General features: G+C 46.4%; 6 protein-coding genes across 6 annotated transcripts; 4 read left to right on the top strand and 2 right to left on the bottom strand.

Annotated features, from left to right (window-relative positions):
- Positions 1-663: 663 nt before the first annotated feature.
- Positions 664-3,878, top strand: TERG_04964 (uncharacterized protein). The gene has a single exon (XM_003234324.2). It carries the CDS (start codon positions 767-769, stop codon positions 3,278-3,280), a length of 2,514 nt encoding a protein of 837 aa, XP_003234372.1. The 5' UTR covers positions 664-766; the 3' UTR covers positions 3,281-3,878.
- Positions 3,879-4,932: 1,054 nt separating this feature from the next.
- Positions 4,933-6,311, top strand: TERG_04963 (uncharacterized protein; the record flags this gene model as incomplete). The annotated part of the gene is made up of 2 exons (XM_003234323.2): positions 4,933-6,061; positions 6,115-6,311. 2 exons carry the CDS (start codon positions 4,933-4,935, stop codon positions 6,309-6,311), a joined length of 1,326 nt encoding a protein of 441 aa, XP_003234371.2.
- Positions 6,312-7,075: 764 nt separating this feature from the next.
- TERG_04962 (uncharacterized protein) lies at positions 7,076-8,056 on the top strand (the record flags this gene model as incomplete). Its single annotated transcript, XM_003234322.1, has 3 exons — positions 7,076-7,147; positions 7,177-7,501; positions 7,569-8,056. 3 exons carry the CDS (start codon positions 7,076-7,078, stop codon positions 8,054-8,056), a joined length of 885 nt encoding a protein of 294 aa, XP_003234370.1.
- Positions 8,057-8,546: 490 nt separating this feature from the next.
- TERG_04961 (uncharacterized protein) lies at positions 8,547-9,620 on the top strand (the record flags this gene model as incomplete). The annotated part of the gene is made up of 5 exons (XM_047748351.1): positions 8,547-8,781; positions 8,871-8,932; positions 8,999-9,165; positions 9,228-9,305; positions 9,377-9,620. The coding sequence occupies 5 exons, from the start codon at positions 8,547-8,549 to the stop codon at positions 9,618-9,620; spliced, it is 786 nt and encodes a 261-aa protein (XP_047604331.1).
- Positions 9,621-10,161: 541 nt separating this feature from the next.
- On the bottom strand, positions 10,162-10,908 carry TERG_04960 (uncharacterized protein; the record flags this gene model as incomplete). Its single annotated transcript, XM_003234320.1, has 1 exon — positions 10,162-10,908. One exon carries the CDS (start codon positions 10,906-10,908, stop codon positions 10,162-10,164), a length of 747 nt encoding a protein of 248 aa, XP_003234368.1.
- Positions 10,909-11,205: 297 nt separating this feature from the next.
- TERG_04959 (uncharacterized protein) lies at positions 11,206-13,728 on the bottom strand. The gene has a single exon (XM_003234319.2). The coding sequence runs from the start codon at positions 13,680-13,682 to the stop codon at positions 12,792-12,794; it is 891 nt and encodes a 296-aa protein (XP_003234367.1). The 5' UTR covers positions 13,683-13,728; the 3' UTR covers positions 11,206-12,791.

The following is a 13,728-nucleotide window of genomic DNA, read 5'->3' as shown; positions in this document are numbered from 1 at the left end:
TCCTCCTGCTCGCTTGCTGTGCCTGCAGGTCTTCATTATTCTCGTTTCTCCTTTCTTCCCGCCTCCTTTTTTTTCCCTTTCTCATTCACTCTTTTCCAACTCTTTATTTATTTTATATTTTTCTCTCTTTTTTTTTTGGCTTCGATTCTTGCTTGTTTTGGTTGCATCATCATCAGATATCGCCTTATAGTAAAGCTTGCCCTTCCTCCCCTTCCATCCATTCCCTATAGCTCTTCATTGCGTTATACATTTGTCGCTCATCATTTTAATCCTCTTACTTGAAACAGCAAGTTCTATATCTAGCCTCCCTGGCCCTGCGCTGGGTTGCTGAACCCAAGGCCACTCATCGTTGATCCCTTTACCAACACCTATTGGTTTCCGAGCCACACAATTTTTCGTACCCCTGAAGGGCTGAAAAAACCCTCTCGATCTATCCTCCTATGCCAGGCTGGCTTTCCAGATTATAGGGGATTAAGTGGGAAAAAAAAAAAGACAAAGTGTTGAGGTCTCCCTTTTCTACCGTTTTTGGTCGCAAGGCTAGCTTCTTCCCATTCCTTAGTAGGTCAGCCCCCTTTCACGACCTTTGTTCATACGCAGGTATACAAGTGTGTTAACCATCATTCTATATATATAGCCCGACGAAACGAGGAAATTTACCTCTATATAAATATATATATATACGCTACGACTTAATTAGTCCTTCAAAACGGCGGTACTACCACCCCTCAATCAGGACGCTACTGTCCTTCCCCCACACCTTCTCGCCATGCAAGCGATTGACACCGGTCGTTTGATGCAGCCTGGTTCTAAAGTCTCCAGCAACGGAACTGAGTCGACGGGCTTTTCTCATAACGCATACGCATCCAACCAACCACTAAGCTTCACTGATCGTAACTCCCGGAGAGCCAACATACCTGCTATCAATACCAACTCTACTCCTTCAAACTCCAAAGATCAACTCCCGTACGGTGCTCAGTTCGACATGAACTTCGCTCCTTTACTCCCATCACAGCTCCTCCTCGGTAGCCCTTTTCAGCCAGGGACCCCTTCTGCCTTCGCCTCACCACAGTTTGGCAACTTCCCGGGATTCTCGCAGTCCAATCAGAATGTTGAACAGAGTCACCAAACCCAGCTCAACAGCCCAACACAAGCTCAGCATGGTCCACTCTCGCCTCAGATGTACCAAAGCCTGATGTCCCCTGGTGCTATGGGAAGTTCTGCTCTATTACCAGGTCCAAATTCTCCGATATCAGGGCTTCCAGCGTTTGCAAATGCATTTGCGCCGAGCCCGCAGCTTCAATCCGGACATGGTATCTTATCAGGAACTAGCCGAACTGTGTATCTAGGAAACCTACCTCCGGAAACCACCTCGGAAGAAATTTTGGGCCATGTTCGTAGTGGCCAAATCGAGTCCGTTCGTCTCCTCCCTGATAAGAACTGCGCCTTTATTTCGTTCCTGGACAGCAGTTCTGCTACTCACTTTCATTCTGATGCCATTTTGAAAAAGCTATCGATCAAAGGTAATGATATAAAAATTGGATGGGGGAAGCCATCACAAGTCCCTACCTCAGTAGCACTTGCTGTGCAACAATCTCATGCATCTAGAAATGTATACCTTGGAAACTTGCATGAGGATGTCACTGAGGAGGAGCTACGCGAGGAACTAGGGAAATTTGGCCCTATTGATACTGTGAAACTTGTGAAAGAAAAGTCTATTGGCTTTGTTCACTTCTTGTCTATCAGTAACGCAATCAAGGCAGTTACCCAGCTTCCTCAGGAGCCCAACTGGCAACCTCCAAAGAGAGTTTACTATGGAAAGGATAGATGCGCCTATATCTCGAAAACCCAACAACAGAATGCCGCACAATATTTAGGGATCGCTCCTGGATATGCCCATACACTGAACTCTCACGATCGTGATATACTTTCAAATGCAATAGCACAACAATCCCTAGCTGCTGCTGCGGTTGCAACGTCAGCTGGTGGCATGCATAACCTTGGAAACAGGACCGTTTATCTGGGTAACATTCACCCAGAGACGACAATAGAGGAGATTTGTAACGTTGTCCGCGGCGGACTCCTACATCATATTCGATACATACCGGACAAGCATATCTGTTTTGTCACCTTTGTCGATGCTACATCCGCCGCCTCGTTCTACGCGCTTAGCAACATGCAAGGTCTAATGATCCACAACAGAAGGCTTAAAATCGGATGGGGCAAACATTCTGGCGGACTTCCAACCGCAATTTCATTGGCTGTTAGTGGAGGCGCATCCCGCAATGTTTACATCGGCAACCTGGACGAAACCTGGACTGAGGAACGCTTGCGCCAGGATTTTTCGGCGTATGGCGAGATTGAATTGGTCAACACGCTTAGAGAGAAGAGTTGTGCTTTCGTGAATTTCACCAATATTGCTAACGCTATCAAAGCAATTGAAGGAATGCGGGGATCAGAAGAATATAAACGATTCAAGATCAACTTCGGAAAAGACCGCTGTGGTAATCCTCCTCGCCAAGTCAACAATAACCAGAATGGCAATCGCGGGGACGGCTCTAGCAATTCCGTGAACGGTGCTATCCAGTCAGGTGGCAACCAGAACGGACAACAATCGAGCCCAACTCGGCCTGCTCTGTCCCCCGTTACTGGATCATCTGGTTCCTTGTCCCAGAATGGCCAAAACAAACATCCCTTACACTCGATAGCAAGCCCTGGCTCCCTCATAAGCTCTGGAAACAACAACCCCTTGACTCTTTACCTTAGCCAGGTCTCGCAGCAAACTAGTCGCGAACAAGAGTCTCGCCTGGGCAACTCTATGCAGTATCCTTCGCTTCAATCTCAAAACTATGGGCAACCCCAAAGCAATCACGGCCATACCCATAGCCACAGCCACTTTGAGGGTAGCAACGGAGTGGTGGATAACGGAGCACCAGGGGAGCCCCTCCTCCAGCACAAATCATCTCTCAACGGACTATTAAACGTCTCCAGTGCTTCCAGTGCAGCACAGCAGCAGCACAATTCGGCGAATGGAAACACACTGAGTGTTCCGCGTGCCCAACATTCTCGAACTGTTAGCTTGCCATCGTTCTCTCAGGAGCGGTTTGGCCAAGGTCCACACTCACATCTTCCATCACGATCAGGCATGAATCATCAAACCCAAGGAAGCTTCTCAGGCTTTGGTGGGCTAGGAGGACTTAACCACGGCGGTTTTGGTGGTCTCTCCATAACTAATGAAGGCTCTCTTCCCGGATGGGCTGAGGAAGAAATTGGCGCTAAATAACTCTGACTTCCCTGCTTACTTACTCCTCTTACACCACACTGTATTACTTAAACTATCTTTACTCTTTCGTTTCTCTGTCTGTGCGCGCGCTTTTCCCTATTTACCCTTATATCTTTTCCCAGTCCCAGGGCCTCATTTTCTATGCATTTAACTCCATGCCTTATTTGTTTATCCCATTTTCTGTTTGGACTACCGCCTTACCCTAATTATTACTTGGCCCCAAATATCCCATTATAATACGCCATAATTCCATTTTCTTTTTTTTGTTTCCATACTATGTTCTTGTTTGGATTCTACGCCGTTGTTTGGTTTTCTACTCCTTAATCCCGACATGCATCCAAGATCAACCTTTACTGAAATTTTAATGCGCTTCACAACAATCATGTACCTTCACTTGTGATAGCGGTTTTAGGGTCATGCTTCGTTTCTGGTCGGTTGGAATAAGAGGCAGGAAGATATCACAGGTGCAAATATATATTGCTCATGAGCCATGAGCCTATCGTTCAATATTCATACCACCTGTCTACTTTCAACTTTTAAATTGCTTGTTGTTACTGCTCACTGCAGCCGGTACTGTCTTATCTTTTGTCCCCCCCCCCCCCCTTTTTTTATTTTTATTTTTTTTATTTTCTTATTTTTTTTTACTTTTTTTTTTCTTTCTTGTTTTTTTGCATTTCCCCCCTTATTTTCCTGTCCTTTGCTGGCCTCGTTGTCTTTTACTTTTGATCGTATATCATTTTCTCCTGTTTGCGATGCCCCCCTAATTGATTGAATACCCCAATACAAGTAATACCCCCTGATAATAGCCAAAACTACCTCGGCCCTTTTGAGAACAGTGTGAGCAGGAGTTAATCCAGTGGGTATTGGATAGATACATAGTAATAGTACCAACAATTCCGGCTAACAGGCCAGGAAGCCTATTGAATCACTTGTCACTGTAGCCGCAAAGCATGTTTATCTATCGTAACTACCTCGAGGTTTGACGCAGTAGTAGTTAGTTAAGCTTCCACGTGACCTCCGCTCTGGCCAACTTTTTTCTCAACGTCAGAGACAGAAAAAAAAAGAAACAAAAGACAAGTTCACCAGACAGCACCAAACAGCAGGGTCATCGTGTTGTTTGCTAATTCACATCGAGATTTAGCTGGCTGAGACTTGAAATCTCCTTTGAGAGGCTCTTACTTTCAGCTGGGACCCAATGTCTCTCCCACCTGAACGCATCCGCATCAAGCGACGAAGAGAAGATGAACCGGTAGAGACACTGTGTAAGTCATTCTCATCGCCACATTCCGCGTCTGGGTAACTACATTACTCTATTATACCATCCAGTGTGATTTTATTGCTTTTGCTCTGAGCCAAGATACCCTGGACTAATAGCTTTACCACCTTGCCTTGCGCGGCTCTACATCTATACAGACATCCAATCTGATATCCACCAGCCTAAGAGGCGGTTCACAGACTACGTTTTTCAACGCGTTGTTCTGCATATTGACAATAAAAATAGCCAAGATGGCCCTAAGGGCGGCCCGGCGCCCGAGTCTCAAGCCAAGGGGCGGGCCCAGGGCAATCGTGCTGTAACCGTCAGCCATCACACTACTAGGGCCTCCAGTACTGCAGTGAACAGCTCGGGGATTCCCATTATCCCAACGCCATCTATGCGTAGCGATGAGTCTAAATCAAAGCAGAAACAGCTCATCGCTACAGATAGAGATGAGCATAATAGCACCGATATCGAGTCGGCTAGAAGCGACTCTCCATCATTGTCAACCTTGTCTAGCGTACCTAAAGTCGTTTCTGCCGTCAAAAGGCCGGCCACCGCACAACCAAGCGGCTCATCTGTCCGTCGTTTCCACCTCGAAGCACCAAGCAATACTGAGGACCCAGCCGATACCTTGGACGTACTTCACCGAATTCATGGAGGTGTTCAAAAGAAGAGATTGAGGAGAAGTTCCAGCTATCGGCCTGTTGTTGTGGAGAATATTGCAGTTTCGAACAAAACGGCCCTTGACAAGTCATCGATCTCGGCTAAGGGAAGGCGCGTGGATGTCCAAGGGGGCCCTGGTGAGACTGAGATATCTAATGCCACTATAGAAAAGCGTCATATGCTTTCCGGAAACCGTGAAGATTCGTCCAAATTATCCCGGTCCCATCAGCTGGACAAAGAGACCAGAAAGGGAGAATCAGTACTTGAAGATCCTAGTACATGGGACCTTGACTCTGATAATCTTGCCAACGAATTGGCACGCATTGCGTTGGAAATGACGAATAGTGCTGAGCCGCCCGAAGAGGCTCGCTCAGTCACAAAAGCGACTACATCTCGTACGACCCCGCAAAAACGGCCTTTGAAGTATAAACCACGATTGCCCAAAACACCTCGTACTGGACACCAAAGTAACGGGCAAGGTGAAGCCTCTATATCAGCTACCAGCAAGACAGATGGAGCAATTAAAAACAGCATGGACCTAAACAATAAGGATATTGGTACTAATAGTCAACTTGACTGTCGCCATATCTCTGATACCCCCGAGAATCAGATAACGTCTGCGCAAGATGAGGACTCTGATTCTGGCTATGTTTTCGACGAGTTTATCAGGCGACCTGTGCATGATGTTGTTGCCGACCCAAGTGTTTCCTATTTTCAAGACGGAAAATGGGTTGAAGGATGCGAATTTCCGAAAGATGTGGGCGTCGTGGTCATCACACAAGGTGACTCGCACTTCTGGGATGCTATCGCGGAAGATGACGACGAGAAGGACTGGGATACAGAGGATGAGGATTCGAATGGTGAGTTTTCGCTCATATCACTTTAGAGCTTCTTGCTTATTTCTTTAATGTAGCTGAGGACAATCCTGCGAACGAGTATCCAGATGAGGATCTTGACTTTGACGATGAATACTGTGATAACAACGCGATTTATCGGCGTTTCCGTGTAAATGCATCTGACGATGAGGAGTATGACACTCTAGATTACGATACATACAGCTATCGTACCTACCCCTGCAATATGCTTAGTGATAGTGACTCGGACCCTTGAAGCTGGCAGCGGTCTTGTTCTCTCTTCCTGACTGCTTTTTCATGACTGAATGAATGAATCAATGAGGTCCTATTGATGACTACCTTAGAATGCAGCTACCTTGTCATGAAATGCCGGTCGCTCAGCCCGAGACAGAGCTGCATTGCTGACTGGTGATGTGGTGGTGCCTTGCCAACATGTTGGTTTATGTGACTCTTGGCATCAAACGTTTCTGTTACCGCCCGTAAACCTCATGCGGTGGAGCCGACCATCAAAATATTGGTTGAGACCGTCTGATATTATTTTTGGCCCCCTCTTACTTATGCATACCCCTGGCGCCTAGTTACTGAGTTCTCTTGTTGTTTGTCAACTTCATGGGGTGGATATCAGCCGTTGGCTCAGAAGATGCCGAAGACTTTTCACAGCCCGCTAACCATGCATGGCCCTTGCTGTTAACTATTGATAGTAGCAGGCAGCTATTACCAATAAGAAATGGAATCTTTTGATATCTTTTGCGTAATAAGAAACATCATGCGATCTCCCTGGCGGCTAGATGCTTCCTTGGGTTCTTCCCATTTTCGCAATGCGGTGGGCTAGTAGTGGCTAGGTTTTCACATGTACCAATTTCTGCCACCCGCTGTAGTATAAAAGACCACGTCTCATTCCTCTCTGGCCTTCAACTTTCCTTCACTCTACAAACCATTGAACAACTATCTTCCTACCCATTCCGGTTTTAGATTTCAGCAGTATCCATCTTGGAACCCTATCGCTATTGAGACTCGACCATGCATAAGACCTCTACACCACTGCCATCAAGCCAGCATGGATCTGGGCTAAAACTGCTGAACGCAAAGGATGTATCTCTTCGCTATCAGCAAGATCCTAGGACTTGAAATGGTGTTTGGAGACTGGAAAGCCACCTCGAGAAACAGGGTCGATTTCGTTCCAGGTTGATTACCCCACAGAAAATCCAGAGATACTCGCAAATAAAGGCAAAGGCAGAGCGGACGCGCCAAACCTGAGTGACGATGTCTTAGGTGTTCGAACCAGAAAATCCTTAGTCCCTGACTATGCCTTGATGGTAGAGGCAAATGGTACACCACGAGCCGTCGGGGAGGCAAAAACACCATGGAACCACAATTTCATGGCTGTGTGGGAAGAGATCATAGATGATCCAGCGGAACCCAAATTTTTGGCAAGCCAAACCCTAGGTAGGCTATCACTCATATTTATTGTCTTCTTCCGCTTTTAATACCGTTACTGATGGCAGAGCAATAGGCCAAATCGGAAACTACATGATTGAACTTGAACTCAAGTTTGGGTTTTTAACCAACTACCAACATACCTTCTTCCTCAAGAGAGAAGTGAATAAAGACGGGAAAGAAACAATTTACTGCTCTAACCCCATTCTATACAAACATTCACCTATGGCGGGATCCAAAATCTCCGTTCGTCAGGGCCTGCTCTTCCTTGTGGGATCTCCTCATGGAGAGAACGCGTGGTACGCGAAAAAGTTGTCGGAGACAAACATTCTTAAGAGGGAAAAGGGCGAGTCAATGAAGAATGTGAGAGATAAGTTTGCTGCTGTCACGAAGGGTAAAATGGTAACTCAGACTTCCGCGCGTTCTGGCGCCGGCGAAGACCTTGCTAGTGATTTCGCAAGAGGATTGAGCCTTGGAGAAGAACCCCGGCGTCGGGCTCATTTTATGGACGACCCAGAGGCTGGGAGGAAAAAGCCAGGATCTTCTGGCTCTAAAAGAAAGTGACCACCTGGACCAGAAGATCAATTCATTCAGTCAATGGATAAACCTTAGGCGTATGGCTCTTTTCTATGTAGTTAGTTAGCTGGTTATCTCATTTTCCTTAACTAGCTGATGCTGAAATATTAACTACTCCGATTTTCCACACCCTTCGTCCTAACCCATAACTAGCTATCATATCACAATAAATACGAGATTGTTGCCCTTCCCTGTTCCAGGCTAATTCGCTGTGTAATGGATGAAGGGCGTTAGTTGAGGGTGAGGCTAGTTATCTGATTGGTTGAAGTAACTAACTCGTTCGTTAACAAAATAGTTAGTTAAACTTAGTTACGCGCCGGCATGTTAGTTACTAAGCGACGACGTTGGACACGCTTTGGTTAACTATAAATATCTGCTGAAGGTCCTCCTCTCCCTTTCTCAAGACAGCTCAATAACTATCGAGGCAAGGAGAGTAATCAAGTTTTTCTCCTCTTCGCGTTTGCTGTTGTTGGATACCATGAATGTTAACGAGCTGGAAGGGGATCTACGCGAGCTGTATTGCAATAGATCATCCTTTGAGGTGCCGAACTATACTCATATCTCTACCAGTACTGCTGAATGGAAACTTGGTCCTATATTCTCTGAGCGCGAGGTCTGGGACTTGAATGATCCGGTATATGATGCCTACATTACAGAGGCAGCTGGTGTTTGCGTTACGACTCAGGTAAAAGGTCCTACTCCGGGAGTACAGGGTATAGCGAAGATACGAATACAGTAGGCATCAGCCCCCAATCTGCCCGTAACCTTCTATAACGTGATGATTCTTACGAAGCTTACTTAGAATTCCCAATGACTACAATGTTCCTACACCCACCAAGCCCCAAGATTGTAGCTTTCAAGCAGGTATGGAGGTCTTTAATCTAAAAGAGCTGACGGAAGCTGGAAGCACTTGCACTCCAAAGCTTCTAGATCATGGGTTTTATGAGCAGACGCGGAAAAATGACCCTCTTCCTGGTGGATTTATGGTATTCATTGTCATGGAAAGGTTGCCCGGGCGAAACCTTCAAAACTTTAACGAGTTGCCTATGTTTGAAAGAGACCAAGTTAGACTGGCTTTTGCCAAAACAATACGATAGGTAACCCCAACCCGTTGCCTTTTTTCTTTGAAAATTCTAATTGTGCCCTTTTCTCTCATAAGGGAATTTTATTCCAGAAGATACATTCACTATGACCCCCATCGTCGCAATCTGATGTGGGACCGCGAGAGTAAAAAATGGTACGTATAACGAGCCTACCATTCCTGAAGTCGTATTGGGCACCTTGTTAATAACACTTTCCTTTGCACAGTTACATAATCGATCTTGAAGATGCACGCCATCTTGACGATGACTGCCCCCCAAAAATATTTACGCCCGAGAGAGATTTCCTTGTGTGGGGTATTGCGGGCCCCGAAATCAATACGAGCCTGTATGGTCTTGACCCAATGGTCCCGCATGATCGCAAGTTCATCAAGAATCCTAGTGACGAGGAACTTGAGAAAATGGCACAAGACGCTGCAGGAAAGCCGTTGTATTTTGCGGAAACTACCTAAAGTAGATGTCCGCCGTTGTAAATGCCTCGATCGGATCGGTGTAGATGGATCTTCATGATTGGATACATGGTGTTTGGTTATAGCATCATTCTTTGAGGTGGAAAGGAGGAAAGCAATGTTGGCAGTGAATGTCTGATCAAAATCTAGTCCAACCCTTATAATTGATCTACCGTCTTTATATCCCTTCGCTCTTCTTTCGTTTTTCTCACCACGCAAATCCCAGCTATAATTTCATTCCAGATACTTGCCATCTTAACTCCAGTGTCATGACTGGTAAACATATACTGGTATCCTGGGAAATATTCTGTGATGTCTTTTGTATCGCTAAAATTAAGTGCAGCCTCGGGAATATGCCAAGCTTTTCCGCTCCGCCACGCTCCGCATTTAACATAACTTAGGTAACTAGTTTAACTAATTGGCTAATCAGCCGACACGCAGGATCTACGGGCTACATTAGTTGATGGCAGCACATGGGGTAACCAGCTAAAGCTATGTCGGCTGTAATTTCACCGGTGATGTTTGCTGGCTAGTTACATATCAGTTACTGCTTCTCCTCCTCCGCTGCCTTTGCCATCTTCTCCTCCGCTGCCTTGAGGAACGGCTCGGCTATGGCGTTGACTTCTGTTAATATCCGTTCAAGAGAAGGCCGGGCCCCTATCCTTTTCACCCAGGCCATCACATTCGGGAATTCCGTCTCTGGGTTAAGTTTTCCCTTCCACACAATCCTTGGGAGGAATATCTGCCATGGGAAGAGCACTAGATCCGTGTAGGTGCATTTGTCACCCATGATATAATTTCTCGGCCCCTTTCCATCACCTCCATCTTCGCTACCAGCAAGCCATTTCTCCAGGACGCCAACTACGCGGTTGATTTCGTTGTAGTATCGATCGATGGCACTGGGAACCTTCTCTGGGTGGTAATTGATGAACCAGAAGTATTGACCATAGTATGGTCCCTGGCCAGACATCTGGAAGTGAAGCCATTGGTTTGCACTGTAGTATTCGTTGGTATCGTGTGGAAAGCTGATTTTGTGGTCTTTATCGTACTTGTCGACGAGGTAGCTGACGATTGCCCCAGATTCCCAGATATTCAGGTCGGTGTTTGGGTCGTAAAGGGCTGGGGTACGGCCGTTTGGATTGATATTGGTAAATGGTGGCTTTTTTCTTTCTGCCATGGGGACATCCTCAGTCTCATAGGGCAGGCCAAGCTCTTCGAGAACAAGAGCAACTTTGAGGGGGTTGGCAGGAAAAATTCCCCCATATAGTTTCAATGGCTTGAGGGTAGACATGATTGCGGGTTAGGATTTGGTGCTTTTGCTGATTTCGCAGGATAAGACTCCCGTTCTGTTGCTGGGACTGATGCCACTTTATATAACCCCATCCTTAGGCCTGGCTCCTCTTCCATCTCCGCAACTAGCAGCCTGGAGGATTGTTCTTCTGAAGCCTGCGGAAGGATAGCCACTGGAAGATGCCCCTATTCACAGGTTTCGTCCGTTAAGAGAGGTATTGCGGCGGACTATGAGGGCCTGCTGAAGTCGTCCGCCGTGGGTATGCGGACGTCCGGCTTTTCGTCCGTGGCTTCGATCCAGGATTTATCAGCAAGTCCACGTATTCATTCTCTTTCGACACAGAGATGACGATATCGGGACCGACTGACCGTTATTGTTAATAATGAAATGCCTTGATCTGTAATATAGCTGCTCCTGACGCATAAAAGCGGCCAGTGTTTGCATCTCACATAGTCATTGGCTTAACTAACTCGGTAAAAACGATGGAGTAAATAACACTGTAATAGCGAATATTTCAAGGAAATTCCTTTGGCCAGTCACCTAGTTATATGTTCAGTGGCATGGCAACTGTTCTAAGCAAAGGGGTGTTATTTTGACAAGAGCTATTTGCAGAGGTGGGAGGGGTGGTGGAGGGATACTTTAGCTGTCAGCGGAGCCAGAGGATAGCCAGGTAGAGGTCTCTTTAACTAGTCGTCACCACGTATAGACACTGGGGCATTCTAATTATGCCATGCTAGAGGAATATTTATGCGTGGTGCAGTTAATGAGGTCTCATGCATGTGGTTAAGCAAGCTGAAGTCACACTTTGCTTCTTCCCCCTTAGCCGCATGGACTGTACGCGCTCGCAAGAATAGGATAGCTGCATACGATAACTAATAACTAAAAGTAGCGACTGAAGGCATAAAAAAGAGGACTAAGTAGTTAACTAGGTGGTGAGTGGAGACTGGAAAGTCGGCTTGGAGGTGCTTTTGGCCCCATTATTGGATATATACATCTATAGATGGCCTGTAGATGGAAGATGCAAGTCAAACGTATTGTTATTCTCCTGCATGAACTCCCGTTTAACCACATCAACACCTTTTTCCCTCGCTACCGTTCTTGACTGTTTTTACAGTCGATAAATGAGTAAAGACCAATTAGTGATTACATTGCTGCCACTTCTCCCCCAATCCATTCCCAGGGCCATGTTGTGGCCTTAGGGGTACAACAATAGATAAAAATAGGCCAATAGAGTGATACATGTAGAAAGGCAAGAAATATGGAAGCTCATGGATAGATACCCCGTATAATGTAACCGCCAACCTGCTCTGTCATACTGCGAAGAAGGATTATAGGCGCCATGCCTAACCACTGCAGCACCAACAAACAAGCCCGATGACCAATAGCCAAGTACGAATCTGTGGATAATCATACAGGAAGGGCTCAAATGAAGGTATCAACCTGAAGCGTTGATGTTATTTAGATGAACGTGAGAAAGTAGAAATGAATAATTGAACAAATATATATAGAAATGAACGAGTATGAGTATGTGGTCAGGTGTTCTATGCCCTTGCCTGGGGCATCTATTTACTGCCAGTATCTTTGCAACTTTTGTGGCTTTTATGACGCAGTAGCAGTCTCCAGATATAATAAAATGGGTATATATGTAAGGGGTAAAGGAAGGCTAAGGAGTGCTTTGCGAGAGAACGACTGGAAGCATGTCGTATAATCTGTTCCCTTGGCTTACCAAGAAAGAAAAGTTATCATTAGAACATTAAGTCATTTCACGCGTAGCATCGTTATATTGGACCCAGTCACCAACGAACTAAGATATCAGGGAGGAAAAGAAGAAAGAACCGAGGCTATGGAAAGGTCCCGGTAGGTGCAGCCAGAGCGGGATGGTTCTACTGCTTCATCCAAGGGAATCGAGTGCCCGTCCAGCGAATCACTCCATAGGCTGGCCCATCCTCGTTGAAATGGCAATTGGATCCGCCATAGTTATGGCACTTCGTTCTTCCTTCAGAGTCGCTGCCGGTCTCACGTCCAGCCGCAGCGGAAGCAGCAGCAGCACTCCTTTTTCTCCGCTGTTCGCGTAGTGTGGGGCAGTTCTTTTCCTTGATAAAGCGGTAATACTTGCACTGTATTCCCTGGAAGCCAGTTCTTTGACGGTTTGGAAACTGAGCGTTGAAGCATTCACGGACCTGCTTCCATTCCTGGCCTAAATCAACTCGATGGTACCATATAAAGTACATCTCTTCCTCGTCGTACTTCGGTCGAGGTGGTCGGCGGCGCTCTGGAACCGGTGCAGATGACGTTCCGCTAGAGACAGATGGGAAACGTTCTCTTCGATAAGGCGTTGGTGAGGAAGTGGGTGACACCGGTGCCTTGCCCGTGGCGTTGGCATTACCGTTCATTGTACTATGGTGGTGATGGTGGTGGTGAGTAAAATTATAGCTGTCGGAGGCTGCAGATGTAGGTTCCGGTCGTCCATCATAGGAGCCATAACCTGTGTTTAGGTATTGGAGAGGGCGAAAATGCGTCTGATTGTAGCCTTGGAAAGAGGTATTTACTGGTGTTGAGCAAGCACTGCTAATGGTTGTTGATGACCCACTAGAGTACCTCTCACGGCGATCTGGATAGTCGACATATGGTGGTTGTAGTTTGCGTGTAGGATACAAACAGCGTGAATCGCATGCTGACACACTCTCTGGGTTAAGCAGAGTGTTAATAGCGATCCTCTTTGATGATTCTGTTGGTGACTTTGGAGACGGTAAACCGTATCTCGTCGATGCCATCTTGAAAAGGGGTGCCAGTGTTCACTCTTCCTCTGTTAGGGCAAAG

The sequence above is a fragment of the Trichophyton rubrum genome, assembly GCF_000151425.1.
Source record: "Trichophyton rubrum CBS 118892 genomic scaffold supercont2.5, whole genome shotgun sequence".
NCBI classification, from domain to species: domain Eukaryota; kingdom Fungi; phylum Ascomycota; class Eurotiomycetes; order Onygenales; family Arthrodermataceae; genus Trichophyton; species Trichophyton rubrum.
Note: the sequence above shows the minus strand (reverse complement) of the source record. Positions and strands in the feature narration are given on the sequence as shown.